Source organism: Sceloporus occidentalis, unplaced genomic scaffold, assembly GCF_023333645.1.
Source record: "Sceloporus occidentalis isolate IW3139 unplaced genomic scaffold, rSceOcc1.0.p SCAF_1, whole genome shotgun sequence".
NCBI lineage: Eukaryota > Metazoa > Chordata > Lepidosauria > Squamata > Phrynosomatidae > Sceloporus > Sceloporus occidentalis.
The window spans coordinates 240,497,370-240,519,940 of record NW_028316981.1 but is presented as its reverse complement, the minus strand read 5'-3'; the positions used below and the strand labels follow the sequence as shown (position 1 = coordinate 240,519,940).

Sequence of the window (22,571 nt, the reverse complement as noted above, 5' to 3'; positions counted from 1 at the left end):
GTTGTGGGAAGAGCTGTGGAAAGCCATAGCTATTGAATGTGGCATTCTTGGTTTCATTCAAACCACATGTCCATAACAAAAACATGACATGCATCACATGCACTGTAAACTCTTGCAGGAAAGATGAGACTAGAGTTTTCATGTCTCATCTTTCTCTGTTGCTACTTCAGGCCTCTGGGCAGGCTTTGCCCTCTAATAGTTTCAGTTGGTATTTTCCGGTAATAAAATTGTGGGCTTTAGGTTCAGGGGGATATTTTTTAAAAATCCAATTAATGGATTTTATATAAAAAGATGATTAGGCCACCCTTACTTATGGACATACCAGGTGCATTGTATCTCTTACCTAAAATACATGAACAGGCAACGCTGGGTGGCCCATTGTTGTAAGTAGTGGAACACTCACAATTGGTGCCTCTGGAGATATAGAAAATATCCTTAGACCATATGTCACCATCACCCCTAGTAAAGGACACTCGTGACTACCTACAGAAGCTATGTCCATCCACAGCCTCCCAGGGTGCACCATCTTAGCCACTATGGCTGTAGGATCCCTATATACAACATCCCACACAAGGATGAACTACAAGTATTCAGGAACAGGATTCCAGATGGCACCATAGCAGAATTAGCCTGCAAAGTTTGCCACTTTGTTCTCACACACAACTAATTCACTTTTGATAAGAACATATACCTTCAAGTTAACAGTATTGCCTTGGGCACATGTATGTCACTACAATATGCCAATATCTCAATGGCAGACCTAGAACAATATTTCCTTAACGCCTGTTCCCAGAAACCTCTTCTCTGTATTGTACATTGACAGTATCTTTATCATTTGGATTAATGGAGAGGACTCACTTAAGACATTCCACCAGAACTTCAACAACTTCCACCATCCCATTAATCTCAACCTGGAACTATTCACAGGGCAAGTTCACTTTCTGGACACTACCCTACTGCTACAGAGTGGACATTATCACAGATTCACTGACCACTACCTGGACAGTCGTCCCTCGACATTTGTGACTTTGACACTCAAGGTTTCAATTATTTGTGAGGTTAAGGCCACTTTGCACATATTCCTCATCTTCATCCTTCCCGTGTTTTTCCCCTAGGGAGGGAAAAAGTCCAGGTGGGAGAAGCCATGAAAGTCTAGTACCCACCATATGAAGTGTGTGTATATATACATACAGTATATACACACACACATATATATATACACACACACACACACACAAATCAACAAGGCAGGACTTGTACCGGGACTAATCAATTACAGAACAGATCAAAGACAGGAAATTGCAGAACCCCACTGGTGGTCATATATAGCTCCCAACTGAGACAATTCAGTATATCAATGAACTACAATCTCTTCTGGACAATAATGCTGCCTTCTCAATGGCTCTTAGTGGCAGGCCTTTACTTGCCTACAGACAGCCTTCCACTCTTAGATCTAAATCTACTGTACTAACCTACAGTAGAACACACCACCTGGATAGGGAGATGGGTACAAGACCATGCCACAAAATCAGATGCCAACTCTGTCCATGGATCTACTTGGGTAATGTCATCACAAGACCTAATCACATCACCCCCATATTAGACGTACTTTCTTTTGCTCATCTTCTAATGTGATGTATGCTATTATCTGTCAACGATGCTCTTTAGCACTCTACATTGCGCAAACAGGCCAGTCTCTGTGCCAAAGGATAAATGGACATAAATCAGACATTAGGAATGGGAATACAATGTCCCCAAGCAAAACAATAACAAATTTGCAGGAATCTTCAGTCTCCCTGGGCATTTCAGCTTAGACCTCAAAATAGCAACCCTAGAACGAAAAAACTTCAAAGAGAGACTGGGAAAAAAAACAGCAGAACTGGGATATACAATGAGCCCCTGATATCTGTTGGAGTTTATTTCATGACTCCCTGTGGAAACCAAAATCCATGGGTGCTCAAGTCCCATTATATACAAGGCATAGTAAAATGCTGTGCCTTATATAAAATGGCAAAGTCAAGATTTGCTTTTCGGATTTTCTTTTTGTTAATATTTTCAATCAATGGCTGGTAGACTCCATGGATGCAGAATCCGTAGATATGAAGGGCCAAGTGTACCTATATACTCCAGTCCATTAACAGTGGGTCGATCAAACATAACATTTTTCTGATACATTACACAGATTATAACACTGCTTAACATGCAGCTTCATGAGGGTACTCTTGCCAATTTTATCACAACAGCCCCTCTGGCTGCCACCCAGCTGGCCAGTATCATACTACATTTATGCAATATATTTTCTCCCAACATTATTCTCCAGCGACCATTATTAAAATTGAGCTTGTCATTTCATCACCATGCCCACATGTTTTGCATTTCTGTTATTATTCACATGTACACCTGCTGATTCATGAGCATGAATGTCTGTCTATAAGCACACTTCATGCATCTAATGAAGTAGATTGAGTCTGTGAAAGCTTATGGTACAAATTTCTTTCTCAGTTTCAAAGGTGCTACAGTATCCTTTTGCATATGGTCATACTGAAGTTGTTACAAGTACTTTTTATGGAATTTAGAGACTTTGAATCGAATCAAAAGATTCTCTCCTTATTATTATTAACCTTTATTTATATAGCACTGCAAACTTAGACAGCACTGCACATATAGTCTTTTTAATTAGACGGTTCCCTGCCCTCAGGCTTACAATCCGTCTCATGGAAGGTGAGTCCTGCTTAGTTTATCTCATGCATTTTAGGCCAAAAATACATAATGATTCTTGGATGTATAGAGGGCTCTTCATATCCACACATTCTGTATACACGGATTCAACCACCCATGGCTTGAAAATATTCAAGAAAAATATCAATTTCAAAAAGCAAACCTTGATGTTGTCATTTTAAATAAGGAACGTCATTTTAGTATGCCATCATATTTAATGGTACTGAGCATCCACAGATTTTGTTCTCCAGGGGGAGTCCTGGAGCCAAACCCCAGCGGATACCAAGGGCCCACTGTTAATTGGAAGCCATTTAAAACATGAAAATGTTATATGTACTTCTATTCATGAAAACACTTTGTGAGATCCAAGTGTTGCTAACAGTTTTGAAAATTGCTAACGGTTTTGCAATTTCAACAGTTTTGGAATAGATAATATTAGCAGATATACCCAGCTTCACACAGGGTTACAAACCTCTAGTCTTCCACACCCAGTCCTAGGGCACTTTCATAATTCTGCTGCTCTTTCTCTATTGTCACTTCACTTTCCATTCTTTAATGAAAACTGTCATCATGATGCCCATTTGGCTTTTCTTTCAGCTAAATCCTGGGAGGATAATGTTCTCTTCATATCCCCTACCATGGCCCTGTACATGGAAGAAAGGAGCAGCATGTGGAATCTCTCTAGAGAAATAAATACCCCAGGCTTGACTACTACTTCATTTCCAGTAGTTAGGAAAGTCTGCCGTCTGGTGACTGAAGATGGTATTGCAGAATGTAGACAAAATTTTATTAGCTAAAATTCATCAACATCAAGTTGCAGATGTCCATGCGAAAATTAGGTTATCTAGGTTTCACAGCCTTGGAGCTATAGGGAAAAAAGGCACACTTCCTTTTTAATTTTTTTTAAATTCTTATTTATTTCCTTAAATTCATTTTTAAACTTTCTAGATACATTTGTATGGCAATAAATGACTGATATTTGTGCATAAATACATGCTAATGAAATATCATAGACCAGATACCTGTGTTACTAATCTAGTTTGGGAAGCGTAGACTGTACGTATAATTGTGTAGTGCAAGCTGTATTCTGAAAATTAATTGTTTAATATATTTTAGGTTGTGGAAAAATTGTTATCTTCCTTCCCCAGAAAGGCAAATGAATAAGCATGCAAGAATTCTTGTAAGCAAAATTAGCATCTGAATATTTTGTTATGATTGGATCAGAGTGTGGAAAATCAGTGAGCTATATTATGTCACATCCTACTCATGCAATAGCTTCATAAACAGAGGGTGTTGAGATGGTCTGTAAATGAGCAGGCTTCCTTCTCAGTTACTTAACCACTATAACTCTCTTAAGTTTTTGTTTGTTTTGTAGTGAAAAGGATCTCTTCAAAACCAGTGTTTTATTGTTGTTCGTTTCCCACAAGTGGCAAGGGAAACACAAAATTTGGTGAGGACAATTTTAAAGGAAAGTAGCAATAAATTTAAGGGCTTTAGCCATTGGAAGAGAAAAACTAAGAACTGTTAAATTTTTCTTTAAGATATCAGAAATGTGAGCTTTTAATCTTTTTCTTTAAGGATGTTGGAAAAGTGGATTAAACTAGGGGTCTGGATTTGAAACACAAGTTTTAATGAGAAGCAAGACCCATAGGAGGTGCAAGTGACTCAACAATTCCTGTTTCCATTCCTACCATATTTGCAAAGAGGACCATTCTTCAGGACATCAATGTTCCCTATTTGAGTCTATCAAGTGAATTTCACCATGAATGTGTGGGGGACTCGCCCATGACACTATGAAAGGATGCTGAAAAGTTCTCAGCCCAACCCGCTTCCAAAATCTGAGTGTAATTTTGTCACTGTAGCTTGAAAGCGTGTTCCTATGTATTGCAAACTGCCAGTTTGCAGGATTTGCAGGATCTCATTTCTGATTTTTTTTTTGGATCATGTAGATTCATGTCAACAAAAAGTATGGAATTTTTAAGTGCTGAACTATGGGCTGTCATAAAGTTCCTGTTGCTGCTGTGGAAAACTCCAAAAAATACATGGGTGTATGATGCAAACATTGAATGACAAGTGCCTGTTATACAGTACTCAACTGTGATGAAGTGGTGTACCAGTTTTCAGCATGGAGAATTTGAGATTGAAAATACAATAAGATCTGGGAGGCCTTCGACAGTGTCAACTACTGAAATTATTGAGCGTGTTCATGGCTTGATTTTGCCATATTTATGAATCTCAGCTAAAACAATTGCTGAGATAGTAGAGATATCCCCAGAATGCATGAAGTTCCCTGAGGAAAAGTGTTTTCTTTTTGCAAGACGAATGCACCTGTTCAAGGGGCTGGCAAGATGATGGATGTTTTGAAGAATTTGAAGGCGGAATGCATAGACTGTGCAGCCTGCTCACTAGCTCTTGCTCCATCTGTCTATTTCCTGTTTCCAAACCTTAAAAAGGGTTTAAATTAGGAAATAAGATTTTTAATGATTCAGAGGTGATAGAAGCAGAATTTCAGTGACCAGACATCAATAATTTTTAAAAAGAAGGGTTAAAGAAACTTGAGAAATGATGTGCCAAGTCCTTCAAACATTGGGTTGAATATGTGGAATAGCATTTAAATTTCATGGCTCTAGATCAGTGGTCCCCAAATGGTGCCCTTTAAGAGATTTTGGACTTCAGCACCAAGAAGCCTCAGCCATGTTGGCCAGTATTCTGGGATTCTTTGAGCTGAAGTCCAAAATTCCTCAAAAAGCACAGTTTAGGGACCACTGCACTAGATCATCTATTCCTTTTTTGGTCAGGCCAAGAACCATTCAACACCCCTTTGTACCTTTCCATGATGGTGGAATTGCATGCTCCTGTAAGATCAGAGGCTATACTGATGGTTGCATTGCTGCTAGTAGGCTTTCCTATGTCAGATGCTTTTGATGAGAAGCCAGTCTAAATGTGCCAAAGAACTGATGGGCATTGGGGGAGGAGGGTGATACTGGTGTTGTCTCTCAGAAACAATGGCACCATAGCTAACCCTTGCTAATACTGCACAGAATGAGGCCAACAGGATTATCACACTACGCTCTTAAAGCATTGCTATTCCACTTTAACTGCTCTGACTGCCTCCATGGATGCACAAGTCCCATTAAATACAATAACATAGTGAAATTGTGTCCCTTATATAAAATGGCAAAATCAAGATTTGCTTTACAGAATTTATATATATTTTCTAATATTTTCAATCTATGGGCGGTTGAATCCACCATCAATACCATAAGCTTTACAAGGCATGGGTAAGACAGCATTAAAAGCATATCTAAAACTTGTGGAGATGGCAATTAATCTGAAGAATCTAAAGTCCTGGGCACTTTCATTGAAGGTGGCTCAAGCACCAAAGGTTTTGGGTGGTATGAATGCAATATGGATTCGTTTGGGTTGCAAATGCAATGAACAGGAATGACCTAGATTTGAAACAACTCTTCTTTAAGGAAAAGATAAAAAGTCTTTAAAGCTCCTGATTTACAGTCTCTTGGAACTGTGACCAGGAGTAAGCTGAAAAAATGTTCACACTTGTTTAGTTTTGGCAATTGTGCAGCTTCTGATTGCTGTCTGGAGGTGCCATGGATGCATCCATTTTAAGATTATAAATATTAACAGGATGTACATATTGCTTGTTAATATACTAATAGTTACCAGGAACTCACATTGTTCAATTGGCTGAGGAAAAGACTGAAATGAAACACTTGAGCCCTTTTGTTCTATCACATTTTGTTTCTTTTCACTGCTCCCTTCAGATTTAGTTGGCTTTGGAAGTAAGCTTTGCAAAATTGTGTTATTTTTCTATGGCTGAGTTTGGATATATTGGGAGTCAGGGGGACTCAGATGTACTTGCTCAGAGAGAGAGACATAACAGTTTGAACCCTCTCTATAAGGTCTCCGAGACTGTGGAACAGCCTTCCTGAGGATATCAGCTCGGCGACCTCATTGGAGGTATTTAGGCAAGCACTTAAAATTGAGCTTTTTTGCCAAGCATATCCTGATATGATATAATATACTGACCGACTACCCCCTTGAATGAGACACTGTGCTATTTACTGATTGTATTGCTAATAGTTAATTGTTAATTGATAATTACATGTTGGATATTTTAATGTTAGAGAATTTTAGTGCATATACTGTGTTTTAACTTAGGCGGGTTACAAACCGCCACTTGGGACGTCTGCAGGATGTCCCATTTTAAAAAAGGGGCGTCTCTTCTAGATGCCCCTGGCTCTAGTACAGACTCTGTCCGTACAATATAGCGCCGGCCGTTCCACACGGCCGGCGCCATTTTAACGTATCAGACGCTGTGTGTCCGAACGTGTCGCGGCTCTGTGACGTCGCTAATGTGCCCCTGGCGCCTCGCGACGTCACAGAGGCGCCGCAAGAAGAAGCTCCATTTTGGATCTTCTTTTTCGGTCCGTGCGGGAGCCGCGCAGTGTGGCTGCTGCGGCTCCCGCACGGAGCAAACGGCGGCGGCGGCAGACCACCTCAAAGCGGTGGTTTATAACCCGCCCTAGTCTGCAACCCCGTTTCAATCCAACCGGGAGAGGCGGGGAAACATAAATAAAATGTTATTATTATTATATTATTATATTATGAATATTTCTCCGCTAAACATATAAATCACAGCTGAGTTCGATATATTTCTCCTCAGAAGTAACTTATGGTACTACAGACATGCAAAGCATAACTTAAAATATATTAGAAGCATGATTTAAAATGTATATGCCATATTTAAAGAAAAGAGTATTAAAAATTAAATGCCATTAAATAGTCCCTGTCTCCAGTTACTGATTGGTTCCTCTTAGCAGCTGCTTAAAGTCTCCTTTTTGACCCTAACCTGAATTCTGGAGCTGTTTCTAGCAGTCATCCTCACATCCAATTTACCCATGCAGGTTAGCAGGACTGCAGAGAAAAATGGCAACAGGCCTCAACACTCAGTCAAGGACCTTAGGTAGTTTGTGAACTCACAATCAATAATGGCTTTCTAATGTTTCTCAATTTCCTGGTGCTATCTGGAAATTTCAGGGATCAAATCCACAATCATTGGCTTGCAAACGATATGCTGTATTAACTATATTTACTAGACAAAAACATTCTCACTGTTTTTGGTGGTGAACAATAGGGACCTGATTGATGGCCTTTGATGGATGATAAGCTAAGGCAGTGGAATTTGTGTGATGATACTACTCCTGTTGTGTGATGGCTGAAAATTAGTTTACGCACAATTGAATTTGGCAAGTGAGGAGTGTCAAATTTAAAGCTAACCTTGAATCTTTAGAGCAGTTATAGAGTATAGAAGAGTGAAATTAGAACAAGGTACATAAATACATTGGTTTCTGGAGGGGGGGCTTGGTTTGGTATTTTGAGCACTATGACGATAATATGGTTTTCAAAATTCAAAGTGTTTATCAGTTTTATCATGTAAACCACTAGATGGCAATGTAACAGTTGTTCTTTCTGTGAACAGTGACTACTACAGATGTTTAGTTTGGTTGTTAAGCAAATCTATGCAAGCCTCAACCTTTCTGTCCAATGAACACGGAAGGCTAGTTTACTTTTCATGCTATTTTTATAGATATTTAATACATTTTTAATATTTCATTACACAGTACCTTACTATATATCAAAATGGCACATTTTAAAGAATTTATGAACTATTGTGCCAATTAACTTAAAGTAACTAGTGAATGTATATCATCATAGACACACACAATTCTACTATCTGTAAGGATGAAAGATTGTTCAAAGTTAATAATCTGCATTTCAGAATAAGCTTACAGATTCATGTTTATTGAACTGGAATACAGTTGGATATTGAGATCCATGTTTTTTGGAAATTTGCGGTGCTCTTTACCAAAAAGGAAAATACATTAAAAAAAAGCATACACATTTTACTCTTGTCCTATTCTTTTCATCTTTCAATCTCTCTCTGCATGCATCTTGCACCAGGTCCTAGTTACTGCTTATGATTAAATTAGGGGTTAGTATCTTTGTAGATCCCATAATTTAAGACTGTTGTGGGACTTTGATATGTGATAATATTGAGCCTAACTCAAATTAAATATCATATTTTGTAGACATAGTCTTCCTCTCACTTTATTTCATAACTGTAATGTAAATTACTTTGAGTTACCTATATTTTAACCAAATTTCCCCCTCTTTTATTGATTTTTCATCAAGAGCTCATTGTGCCATCTGTTGTCAATTTCTGGACTGGGAAGTCATGACACTGATATTAACAGCTTTATTTCTGCTCTTGGCTTCACATCTGCTGATTACCATTCTAAACTCTTTGAAAATGTGAGTATGTTGTACTCTTGACTGTTAGCTATAAGAATGACAAACTATATCCTTGGCTCACAAATAGGCTTGTCTCAAAATGGCGGCGTGCCATGTGTACAGGGTGCTGCCATTTTGACGTCCTTGTCACGTGTTAGGGGTGCGGCACGTATGGGCAGTGCGCCCTCAGCCAACCCGTAGCACATGATGAGGGCGCACTATAGGCCCGTCTAGATTGGGCCTTAGTTACCTTAAAATTAAGTTTAAATATTTGTATATATTAACAAAAACTCCATATAGGTGCCTTTTCAAAAAATATTGACGTTTATGAAAGAGAACTTCTAACTGCATAAGCTGAAGCTGCCAGTCATTCTTAGCAGGAAAAGCTATTTTCCCTTTGTACATAATGTATCAGAGTCAAAAATGTTGTTAATTAATAAGTATGTATATAATTCTTGCTTAAACTTTGATTAAAGTTTATTGAACTTGATTAAATATTTGATTAAACTTTGCTCTGACAGTTATGGCTCTTGACTGATATAGTGACATAAAATTTAGAAGAGTGCATCTTTAGAACTGGATCTTTCTCTGATCGAAAATGAGTTTAAAAAGATTACTTGCAGATCTTGGTTCATTGCATAGGTCACAGCAGGTATCATCAAATCCACTGGAATTGCAGGTCCAATAATGAGAAAATATAATTTATTTTTCTGAAGTATCTTTCCATTGATAATGTGTGGTTGATCTTATTTAACAGGTAGTCTTATCTTTAGTGACAGAACTCAGTAGAAATCGATCTAATCGATTCAAGAATCAAAAAAGGTAAGTATTACCGGCTTATACTTTTTTGCAAATCTTTCAGTAGGTCTTTGTTCTTAGATAGAAAGAGGCTTATTATTTTAAAAATCAGTTAGTATCTAATTAACTGGAATAAAAGGCATATATCAGCTTGTGGTGACTGATGAATTTCATGTCAGTGGGAGTGAATTTACTCCATGTTCTTGTGATAATTTTAAATTATCTATCCAGGATGTTTAAACCTTACAGCAAAATAGGTTTCACACTTGGATATCTCCTCTAAAGTTTAGACTAAAATCCAGTGCTGATTCATCACCCTGCTGGCATGGAGATCAGGACAGGTACAAGGCAATTATACCCTGGCTCAACTATTAATCTTTTCCCTCTTGCATGTTTCAGATGAGCTGTCTGCACTTCTGTTTCAATAATAGGACTGTCCTAGCCCCTTGCTGAGTCAGAATCGAGATATTTTATTCAACATCTTGCTCTGCTTGTCAACTCTGTTAGGAGTATAATCATGCTGCTTGTAGTTAGTTCAAATAAATTAGAAAACTCTTGGTAGTCTAATGCTCTTTTTGTTGTTAAGCTCCTCCATTTGCTGAACTCAGTTCCCATTCCTCACAGCCACTGGTGGTTTTTGGTCTGTGTAGGAGAGCCACATCCTGCGGTGGTTGAAAGAATGCCCTCCCCACCCTTCGACCCATTTGGATCATGGTCCTCTGATTCTTACAATTCAGACAATAGTTCTAAATCTGTATCAAATCAGAGTTTGCCAGCAGAAATATTCTCCATTGTTTTAGGGTTGGTTTTTAAAACCAGACACATGAAATATGAAACTATTAAATATATACTCTGTTATGATGGGGATTTTAGGCATGGACTAAATATAATAAATAAAACTAAAACAGCCAATTTTCTTTTAGTCCATTCATTGTGTATATCAGTGAGGTTTGTGCTTCTAGAGATGAGCTTTATACCAGCACTATTTGAGTGGGCAACAATGTGTCTCCTTTCTTCCATTGAACAAAACGTCTACTGTATATGACAGTTTGTAAAATCCCTGTACTTAGAGCCTTCTTGGGCCATGTAGTATTTTGCTGTGGACCAGGAACTATCTGCTTGCTCCTTGGTTCAACTGATTTACTAAATTTATCGCGTGTGTGTGTGTGTGTGTGTGTGTGTATGTATGTATATATATATATATATATATATATATCAGATTATACCCATTAGATTATTTTCTTTAAGTACAGATTTCCCACCCCAGATTTTCTTTAAGTACAGAAACTAGCATTTCACCTATACGTTCAGTATACAAGGAGATCATGTAGCACCTTTGAGAGTAAGTATATAGAAGAAGTTGTAGCATAAGCTTTCATAGACTTTGTCTGCTTTCTTTACAAAAACTTATGCTACAACTTCTTCTACATAGTTAGTCTTAAGGGTGCTGTAAGGTCCCCTTGCATACGATCTTCCAGACTTAACACGGCTATACAGCACGCCCGCGTCATATGTGGGCGTGCCTTACGCGGCCTTGAGCATACACGCTCAATCCGCGGGGCGCGCGCGGGGCGGAAGGGGCGGCGCGTCCCATTCAATTGAATGGGCGTGCGCGCCCGTTGTGCCCCACGCGCGCCCGCACCGCTGCACACAATCCCCATTGTTTCCAATGGGGCTTGAGCATAGGCGGAATTCGCCTTACGTGGAGGGATCTGGAACGGATCCCCGCGTAAGGCGAGGACGGACTGTATTTCTGAATTTTACCTATAACTTCAGTTACTGAAATGATATTCCTGTGCTTTGAGATTTTTTTCTTAAGAGTTTTGGTTCTCCAATTCAAAATCCTGGACCTAATATTATATTGTACAAAAATGAAATTCCAACAGTCATGGCAAAGGGCTAGGAAAGTTCATGCTGCTTTCAGATCACACCTCATCTCAATCTACAACAAACCTTTTCTTGCAGTTAGGATTGTGCATTGAATGTTCTGTTTGTTCTCAGAGTGGTAATATAACCATGGTGATCTCTTGAGTCCCCATATTACATAAAGACAGGTATTCTTGTCAGGTATGATTGTCAGAACAAAAGAGAGAGAGAGAGAGAGTCATATCTTTACTGTTATATGGCTGAAATCTGTTCTGTGTATGCTGTGAATGTCGCCACACTGCAAATAGATGTACTCCTAAGATTTTTTTCCAGATGATTGTGTTTAATGAACAAATTATTGTAGAAAAAGTAAAATATTGCCTGTTAACCAAATAAGATTTCTTTTGTTTCACCAGCATTTCTTCTCAAATAACATCCATGTCCCTCTTCTGTGTACCTCTTATAACTTTGCCTGATGTCATACCATTGGTTGAAGCCCTTCTTAGCTATCATGATGATGGATCACAAGAGGTTCTCCATTCTGCATTTTTAGAAGCTGTGAATGAGGCCATGTTACAGTAAGTAGTCCATAAAATATGGGTGTTCCACTTTCTTTAAAATTAATGTTAAATTAGCAAGTTGACTGTTGAAATTAATTTTTGATGCTCCAGGTATCACTACAATAAAATACATGATACATTGATATATTAATTCTGTGGGACATGTTTATATATTATACAAAACTTGTTTCTCATGTAAAAATCCTGGAGAGATTTACATTTTAATTATTAATTCAAAGTATACTACCTCCTCCCCCCACACCGCCGGTCCTTTGCTGGTAATTCATATATAATAAGTAAATGAACTTCAATGCAACAACCTCTCAGTGTAGTGTAAATATCCGCATGCAGAGCATTGCACTGAGCCACATACCTTCTCATTCCAATTTACTGAAAAGACCCTGGAGCTGCTCTTTATGACCATTCCATGCTTTGCATCAAGCAGGCAGGATCAGAGAATCATCTGCCTGTGTCCCCATAGGCAGATGTGAAATGATTACAGTAGTGCTGAAACCCCCAAAGGACCCTGTGGATTTCAGCACTGATGTCATCTTTTTGCATCCAGCTACAAGGACATAGCCAGACACTTCTCCAAGCATGCCTTTTCACTGCAAAGCTCAAAATGGCCATGTGGGGCTGTTTCAGAGGCTTTTCAGTAAGTGGAGGCACCTTTGAGCACTGCAGAGGGAGGAAGGGAAGACCAATTGTTGCAGCACTCAAAAAAGACATCCTCAGTGTAAAGGTAAAATATATAGATTTATTTTGAAGATGCTTTATATTGTTCACTATACTCCAGAAGTACATGTATTTACTTTATAACTCTGATGGAAGAGAATAGCATATTTCTTTTTTAATGTAGGAAACAGATTTCATTGTCTGAACCTGCTGTGCTGCAGTTGTGGCTTCGTCATCTTCCTAGTCTGGAGAAAGCAGTACTCCAAACGTTTGAAAATTTAATCTCCATTCAGCCATGTTCAATGCAAGAAATGGCATATCTGATAAAAGATTCCTTACTGGTAAGTTTGGTGCATTGGTATTAGTAAACCAATATGATGTTGCCTTTCCTATTGTACTATAGTCCTCTTCAGTAGTTCACAAATGCAGAAGACATATCAATTTAGGAACAAGCAGCCAGTGGTACACAAGTCCTGTTCTTATTCTTTACTAGAGTAGACCCACTGAATCAGTAGGATTTATCTATATGTTGGCTCACCATTCAGTAATCAGTGGATCTATACTAGTTGAGACAAACCAACTAGATTCCAACCATGCAAGAAAGCAAATGGCCACATTGAGTTCTGTAGTGGAAGAATGACAGGGTAAAGATTAAACAAATAAATGAAATCTGTAATTGGCATGCTTTAAATTGGGGATGCAATTGTGTTTCTAAAAAGCATTATATAATTTGCATTAATGAAGAACATTCTTCTGTTTTTTCTTTTAAAACTAACTTTCGGTGGCTAAGACTGATAGCTTCTTTTTTTCTAGTTACTCCCAGTTAATAGGCATTGTAGTGTGCTTCCCCTAATGTCCCCTCTTCCAGTAAGAAGAAAGATTACACCAGTTTCATAATCAGTTGAGAGATTTTCCCAGTTCCAAGCGCTTTTATATCTGATTTTCACAGAGAGATTACTAAATGCTACAAAATCTGGTAAACCAGTCATTAATCTGCTAAGGGAAAAAAGGAAGATTTCAGTGTTATAGGAAGAAGTCATTTGAGGTTGTGTTGTATATCCAGGGAGCAAGAGCATTTTCAGAATCAAAAACAATATCTAGTAATAAACCCCCAAATTAGGCTAAAATAATTTAATGTGAAATTAAATTATTAGAACAATTACTAGAACAATAACTGATGGTATGAAATGTATGTCTTCATCAGTGGTTTGCCTGAGTGACTTAGCACAGTGCTGTACATTGGCATTCTCTAGCGTACAACACTTAGGAGTATACAGAGCAGCAACTTTTCAGGTTTAGTCTTGCTAGTAAGAGACGGCTGTCCTTTTTTATGCAAGAAATATGATATCCAACACTGTTGTATTAGGGCTCCAAATGTAATTAAAGTGTGATGGTCTAGTAACTTCTAGTTTATATGGTGTGCTGTTACTTATGTTTCCATCCCTTGGGAAAAAATGAAATTGGTAATGGAAAGTCTATAGTTACTAGGAAGTATAAAAACAAAAGATAAGTGTTATACAGGTTGCACATAGTGAAATAACCTCTATAAATATTATTTTGCTTTTTAGGAATTGGTAACACTAGTTCTTTTTTAAGACAGCTAAAGTTGTGCCCTTAAAATGGAGTGGTAGATTCACCTTACCAAAGACTTGCAGAAATGTCTTGTGTGAACTGCATATGGGAGGGTGAGACTATATTTTGGCTATTGTCAACAAGCTGTTGTACGAATCTTTTAGACATACTTGTAATTTACCACAGTGATGAATGCATGAATGGAGAAATATTCTGCAAAATCCCATGATCTTTATGGACTGATTCTGTACAGTAACACCTGCGCAACTCACAGCATCATAGAAGTGTTTACATGGTGTCATAAAGAATGGAAAGCCCTGGCTATACACAGCCACACTTGAAACACTCACTGTCCTTAGCTTTTGATCTGAACTGAGTAAAAAATTCAAACCCCTGATCTCTGCTTCTTTGATGTTAGGAAGCCCAACATTGACCCAAATTGTTCTGTATGACCAGAGATAACATAGCACCGTATATAAGTCAACCCATGAGTTTTGGAGTCCATTTTGGGACATAAATTTCTTGCCTTATATTTGAGTATATACAATAATTCTTCAGCTCTCTTTCACCATCCTTCTAAATACCAGTGTTGCTAAAATCCTTCCATCTGGACAGAGTATGGGGAGAAAAAAGAGGTTGGACAGGCATAAAAACACTGTGTAAAAAGGAGCCCTGCTGTCAGAATCTTTGTTAACTGGTGTTAGCCTGTAAAAGTAGTAGCACTGAAGATTTCTGGGTCAGAAATGGAGGAAGGGCTCTTTTCTCTGTCTCACAGCTATTGGCAGAAACAGTTGCTGCTTGTAGTAATTCAGTATATTGGCCTTTCTTTCCCTCACAGCCTGATTGCTAAGTTCTAGCTGAGAGCAAAACCAGTGTGCCTTTACAGCTTGGGACTGGGAGAGAGGGGAGCCAAAATCTTTGACTCACTTGCAATATACACAGTTCAACATAGAAATTTATCTGTGCCACATTACACTTTGTGTAAAATTTGTCAGATTCCTTGTGGGCTGCTTTTGATCTAGATTCCATTAACACTGTATTGCTGAAAAGATTTCTGTCTTCTATTAAGAGCCCTCTAAGCATGTAAACAATCACCATAACATTCCAAGTTAAAAATGAGTATATAAGTACTTGAGATTAAATGGCAGTTCAGCTTAAATTCCTTTCATAGAATCTAAACAGTGCAACTGAGATACAGAAATACAAGACAAAAATGTAAAAAGAACCATGTGACAGCAATCTGTTGAAATCTATTTATTTTTTTATCTATATCATGCTTTCCTTCCAAAATTGGGGCTAAAAGTGACTCACAGTTTAAAAGAACAATATACTGTATATTCATGTATAAGTCTAAAAAGTTTAGTCAAAAAACTGACACAAAAAACCTAAGGCACTGTACATACCGCCAACAAGCAGCATACCGGCACCGATTTTAGGGTTAGGGACCACACAGCAACTGCATGGTCCCTAACCCTATTACGTACGGGTGGCGTAACAATGGCGGTGCCCTGTGTACACAGATGCCACCATTGTTATGTAAGTGCTGCACGTTGCTGCGCAGTGCTTACATAATGATCCTCTCTGCAGCTCAAAAAGAACCCATTTTTTCCAGGTTCTTTTTCCTCCAGAGGGAAGCCGTGCGGTTTGGCAGCTGCGGCTTCTCTCCGGAGGAAATTGGGCCGCTGGCAGCCTGCCCTTTTTGGGCGGTCTATACCGTGCCTAAGTCAACTTATCCATGGGTCAGTGTAAGTACTGTATTTTAACTCCTGTTTAAAGAGGAACCATCCCCTGGTGAAAGGCAAGAGCATATCTGCCCTGGAAGTACTGACCCCCCCTATTCTCTCATCCATCCAGCCTTTAGTGTTAATACAGTTATGCCTTCTGGAATTTTGTAAGTTCTTTTGCATTGTTTTCCTTTGCTTCATCCTTTAAATCCTTTGGTTCACGCCCCTAGGTTTTATCCTTGACTTATCCATGGGTCATTTCAGAATTTGTAATTTTGGCCCAAAAACCTGCCCTCAACTTATACATGAGGTTGACTTATAGTCAAGTATATACGGTAATTAAAAACATGCAAAAAAGAGCGTATTAAAATAGAATTAAACTATTTAGAGTATTAAAACTAATTGCACTTCAATAAAAATATATATAATTTAAAAGATTTTAAAAGTTCTTAAAACAGATCAGTTAAAACAGTACAACACCCCCTAGCCTGTACTTTAAAAACTTTCTCATTTAAAAGCCTGTCTGAATAAAAAAGTCTTAAGTCTGTTGACGGAAGGAAAACAAGGAAGGGGCCATTTCAGAGTTTAGGGGCAGCCACTGATAAGGCCCTCTCTTGCATCCCCAACAACTGTGATTGTGGGACTGAGAGAATGGCCTCTTTTGCTCATTCAGGGAGATACAGTCTGTCAGCCTGGGCCTGAGCCATATAGGGCTTTACAGATCATAACCAGCACTTTGAATTTTGTCCAGAAACAAACTGGCAGCCAGTGGAGCTGTTTTAACAGGGGCCACGGTATGGTCTCTGTACTTGCCTCATAATCACTTGTTAGTGATTTATACTCCAAATTATTGGCTTCAGGTCTGAAAATGCATGTGCTCTTGTAGAGTCTTCAAGCAGTAAAATGTTTGAAGTGGGCATGATCTTGACAATTTACATCTGTATCCCCTCTACCTCCTGTTCAGATTCTCAGAATGGTGTTTTAGCATCAGAACTCTCTGAGATAGATCAGTTTGAAACATAGTGACTCACTCATGGTCACACTGGATATAAAATTCCATGCCTTGTTAATGATAAAATTGTTAACCTCAGTGAGCTGAAAATCAACTCACCTTCCCTCCCCCTTTGTTGCATTTTATCAAGATGAATATTCCATAGACTGAGTACTGCTGATTTGGGCAACTAACACTATAAGAAAGGCACTGTATACCTTCTTTCCTTCTTGTCATTTTACATCCAGCCAATTCTCTTTAAAACCATACGAATTTGCAGATGACAGACTGCAACAAGCTGTAAGTTGTTCTTCACAAATATATGAGAGAGAGTCAGCTGTGAATACTCATGAACACTAGGTGGCATACATTTAATATGACAATTTAAATGCAACTATATGGCAAAAAATTGAGGAGTGCAGCATGAAAATGAGGTGCGATTTAATCCTTTCAATATGATAGTGACATCTAAGGAAAAATGAGAAGATGTTTAGACTAATGGGTCCCTTCTCATTCCCCGCTTTTTGTTCATCGAGAATGCTGCAAAAAGTATACACATTATTCACTGTGAAGCTTGGTTTGCTACATAGATTTTACCTTTTTGGCTTATATTTTGAGCACATAAGGTAGGATTATTATTATTATTTAACTTGAAGGTTAGTTGAAGTATTTCTCCCCTCTCAGAGCTCCAAATTAGTGCAACTGGCTGTAAAGACTTTCTGGAAGTGCATTAACACATCTTTCCTCCTAAAGCTAGTATTTAAAAAACAACAACAACCATACTACTACTACTACTACTACTACTTTATTGCCTCTCCTCAAGGCTCCAGGTAGGGTACAGCATATTATAATACAAAACACAATTAAAATGAAAACACATAAAACCAGCAGTTAAAATAAAATACTATAAAACATTGAAGTACACTGATATGAGTACATTTTTTTAAATATGGAAATTAAATAGTCTTGTTTTAAAACTGACTGGGTGGGCCTGCTGGAAGAGATGTGTCTTTAATGTTGTTTTAAATGTCGTCAGCGCTTTCAGCTGTTATATCTCTTCCAGCAGGTCATTCTACAGTCTGGAAGCAGCAGATGAAAAAATCCTCTGGGAAACTGTTGCCAGTCTAGTCCTGGTTAGATGGAGCAAATGTTTCCCAGAGGACATGAGTGTACACGGTTGACTGCCTCTTGGAGACCCAGTCTTTAGGAGAATCAGGCCTCTACACACTGCTCCAACAGCTATAGCTATGTTTCTGGGACTTTGGAAGATGGTGTGCTACTCTTGGAAGACTCTGGGCTTGGTTCCCTCTACTTCAAGGAGGATTGAAAAATCTGGACAAAGTGCAAAAGAAGTCTATATACTGTGCTCTTTAAGCACCCGCAGTCAAATTCAATTATTGTCAAAGCAACACAATTTGGACCTTCAAAGAATGCCCATACTTCTCTGCCTGATGAGGGATGTGAACTCTTATGAGTGTATTTTAATGATTTTATAGTATTGCATTTTAATTGTGGGTTTATATGTTTTTAATTGGGCATTGTATTTTAACATACTGTACCCCACCTTGAGCCTTGAGGAGATGCAGGAAAGAAATAAAATCATCATCATCATCATCATCATCATCATCATCCCCCAATGATACAGGGTCCATGATTGAAGACCTTTTATTTGACAAGCAGGGGTGTTCCACTCATCCATAGATGAGAAGTTGGAGCACAACCAGTAAATGAAGTTGACAACTAAGCCGTATATGGTCTCTGTCCTGACCTGCACAACAAGTCAAGGCTAAGTTATATTGCTTCAAGTTGTTCCCATCTAAAGGAGTCTCAGTTCTCTATTGCGTCAGCATTCCAGAACTCCCTTTCAAGGATCTTCCTTTCCCTGACTTTCTTATGGTCAGTCAGAGCTCTTCTGCCTAGAAACCAAACATTGTTTTTGACTCCTCCCTTCTCTAAGCAGCTACCAACCTCACGTTCCATTTCATGACTGGTCAATACCCTTCTTTAACAGTTGGGATGCTATCACTACAGATAAGTGGGTCCTCTGTGGAAGTCTTTATTGAGCTGGAGGATTACTAATTTTGCATCCTCTCCTTCAGCCTCACTACAGCCCTGAGGGTCTTTACAAAACGTCTTGCTATGGTGGCAGTTCGGCTAAGGCTTGAAGGAGTCTGTCTTTGAATATTTAGAGGACTGGCTGATAGTCTCATCTTCCTTCCAGTGGGCCCTGCAAGATGTCCATCTCACAGTGTTCTTTCTTCATCAAACAAATTATATCTGTGGCTTGCAAACTGTGGGCCTCTTTTCTGTCCTTTCTGCAGACTGAGAGTGTTGCATCAAACAAATTCTCACTGAAACACATCTTCCATTTTCTTAAGTCTCTGTGAGCTTTTCTAGAGGTCTACCTGATGGCCATCTCTGCTAACTCTAAACTGCATGGAAGAAAGGCAGAATAACTCTCTAATATAGATGATGATGTTATAAGGTGTTACACCAAAATGAGATAGTACAAATGTATATAAGGGATGCAGCACTGTGTACACTGGCTCTGCCCCCATCAACCCCCCCCCCCGCCCCAATTCTGCCCTCTGAGTCTGAAGGGAACTTCTGTGCATGTTAGTTTGAATGTAAGTAGAAGCCTCCATGTAATAAGGAAAACTTAATGAAGAAACCTACTTAAGAATTCCCCATCCAGTGTAAGAAGGTCATGTGCTTAGGGGATAGGACAGTTTTTCTTCCCATATTTGATAGGTTTGTGTAAATCCATGAAAATTCTACTACTTATTAGAATTTTTGTGGATATGTATACATAGCATAAAATAAATCATCTTACTTGTTGACTTGCTCTTGTAGCTCTCTAATAAATCATGCTTACTTCATGTCACTGTCAGCCTAATACTTTCCTTTTAAATCACTTGATCTTGGGAGAAAAGGGACACTTTTTAGCTCCTGGGCTAAGTCAACATCAGGAATACAGTAACGCTAAATCAGCATGCCTGATGTCATTATCTATTTTGTATCTTTAAGAATTTGTTACAAGTTTTGTCTAACCTGTTTGTTCTCATATTATTTTCAACAGGACCGAGCTATATGCCATCCAGCTGTCTTCAGAATAATTGATGAAATTTTAAAGTATGATTGCTTACAATTTATGGGGGAGGGATTTATTGTTCCACTGCAAGTGAACAGAAAACAACTGTATTAGCAATTTAAACAGATATTTTAGTTCTTGTTTTGACCCTTGGCAAGAGTGCCCCAGCTTTTCTGACTTTTAAATATGGTGATATATCTTGTGACATGATTGACTTAACTTTAATTTCTCCATATGAAGAATGTGATTCAGAGAACCATGTCCACCCACCAACTCCCACTGTTGCCAGAACTGAATGCAAGCTGTTCTATGGTTAATAGTGGGGAAAACATGTCTGGACCTGCATGTTTTATTATGTTATTGCACTGTCCCTTGGTGCACAAGATTCCCAAAATCCATTTTTGGATAACATTCATTTTTTCTTTTTAAGTAATTGCATCAAATGATGAATAGTACTGGGCCCAGACCCTTTTAAATACATAAAGATTGAAACCATCACCATCATAACTGGTTTGGCACTGCTAGTGTCCTGACAACCATATCTCTCTTGAAGGTCACTCCTATGTTCTTTATCAGATACGCTACAGATTAAAAAAATTTACAATGAAAATTAAGATTGAAATATGTAGTCACTTAATAGGTTTATTTAAAATGTTGTGTGCCCAGGTTAAAAAAAAACCCTCTGCTTTATTAGTATACCACTTCACATTGTAGTTGCTGATTCTTTTGATTAGCACGTTTACCACCTCCATCAGAATCCAACTTTAACCTTACTTGGGAGATGAGACTCCTATCTGTAAAATCCTTCAGAACAATTTTTTGTGTTGCTCTGCCTTTCTTTCAGAAAAAAGAGCCTTCTTCATAGGACATTATAACTGTTGCAAAGACTAATGATGATAGCTTCATTTTAGTTCCTATCAATCTTGTAAATATTTGGGTTTTATCATTAATAAAAATACATGTTACAATGTGTAGTGAAAAACGGTAAACTCCTATGAATGCTGTTGAATCTCAGAAAGTTGGGAAGACTAACTAAAATACCAGTGCCTTTTGATAGGGCTTTGATAGTTCTGTTACTGTCTATACTGCTGAATATTGTGGCTCTGTTTGCTTTTTTTAATAGGGGAGTTGGAGAGTAAGAATTTTTCACTGCTTTGAAATAATGCTAAGCAGTGTTCACCACTTGCCACATGGTGGCTACAGATCTTTTTTTTCCAAGTTGCCTTTTTCACAGAATCTTTTCTCATGCAGAATCTACTTACTTTTATGCCTTTATTTTTAAAGTACATGTCCTGATTTCACACTGATAAAAGTACTGAATGTAAACTGCTTGGTTGTATCTGTTTTAAATTAAAATAACCATAATCTATAACTGAAGACAGATCTACAGTCCAAGGAAGGAGTGCATTTAGGAATTCAACTGTCTTTTATTTGGAAAACACTTTAAACTGTAGAGTTCAAAAGTTGGGGGTCAATGATAGAAAGTTTGTAGAGGAAAAACAACAGCTGAATTTTGAATTATCGTGGACAGTAATCTCCAGAATCTCCCAGCCAGCATGGCCACTGACCATGTTGACTGGGTAGCTTTTTCAAGCTCTGTTTCATACAGGGGCAGTATCCAGTGCTAGACTTCTGCTGTGCTTGTGCAAGAGTGGAATCCACTCTCCTGGGCACAGTAATTTCCTATTGCAGACACTCCATACAAGTCCCCTAAGCATGCGTGAATGCCACACAACCTTCCATGCTCTTTGTGTGTGGGTGAAAATCCTGACTTTACCACCAGTGTCATTTTGGATTTTGGTCCATCATTGGAATAAAAAAACAACATGGGAACTGAGGGCAAATGAACAGCTTTTTCAGAGAAAGGTAAACTGTTTGTGACAGTGGAGAAGGATAGGTGCTTATAAAGCTTTTGAAAACTCTTTGGTGAATTACATATCTTTTCTCCAAGAAAGCATTAAAAGACTGGACAAATTATCAGTTATGATGGGAGAGGTGAGAAGAAAAATACTTCAACACACTTAAAACTTATCATCCTGCGTTCACATAGTACTAATATCCATTGTATGTCTGTAGTATTAGTATGTTAGCTAAAGCAGGAAATACTGAAATATTGGGAGAAATAGCAATAGAGAAAATGAAAACACATAGAGCTGGGGAATTGCCTGGCAATTTGTGACAGATTTGTGGATGCCATCCAAATATATTCTGTTCCTGCAGATCACAACAGAAACCAGACAACTTTTCCACTTTTTTTTCTCATC

At 38.3% G+C, this 22,571-nt stretch overlaps 1 protein-coding gene across 3 annotated transcripts in view; it reads left to right on the top strand.

Moving 5' to 3' along the window:
- Positions 1-22,571, top strand: part of FANCC (FA complementation group C) — an 80,496-nt gene that overhangs the window by 43,894 nt on the left and 14,031 nt on the right. For all 3 annotated transcript variants that reach the window (XM_089490895.1, XM_089490890.1, XM_089490902.1), the window contains 5 exons: positions 8,932-9,051; positions 9,788-9,852; positions 12,111-12,272; positions 13,114-13,270; positions 20,296-20,348. In XM_089490895.1, coding sequence (XP_089347021.1) covers positions 8,932-9,051; positions 9,788-9,852; positions 12,111-12,272; positions 13,114-13,270; positions 20,296-20,348 — 557 coding nt within the window. The remainder of the gene's footprint in view (positions 1-8,931; positions 9,052-9,787; positions 9,853-12,110; positions 12,273-13,113; positions 13,271-20,295; positions 20,349-22,571) is intronic.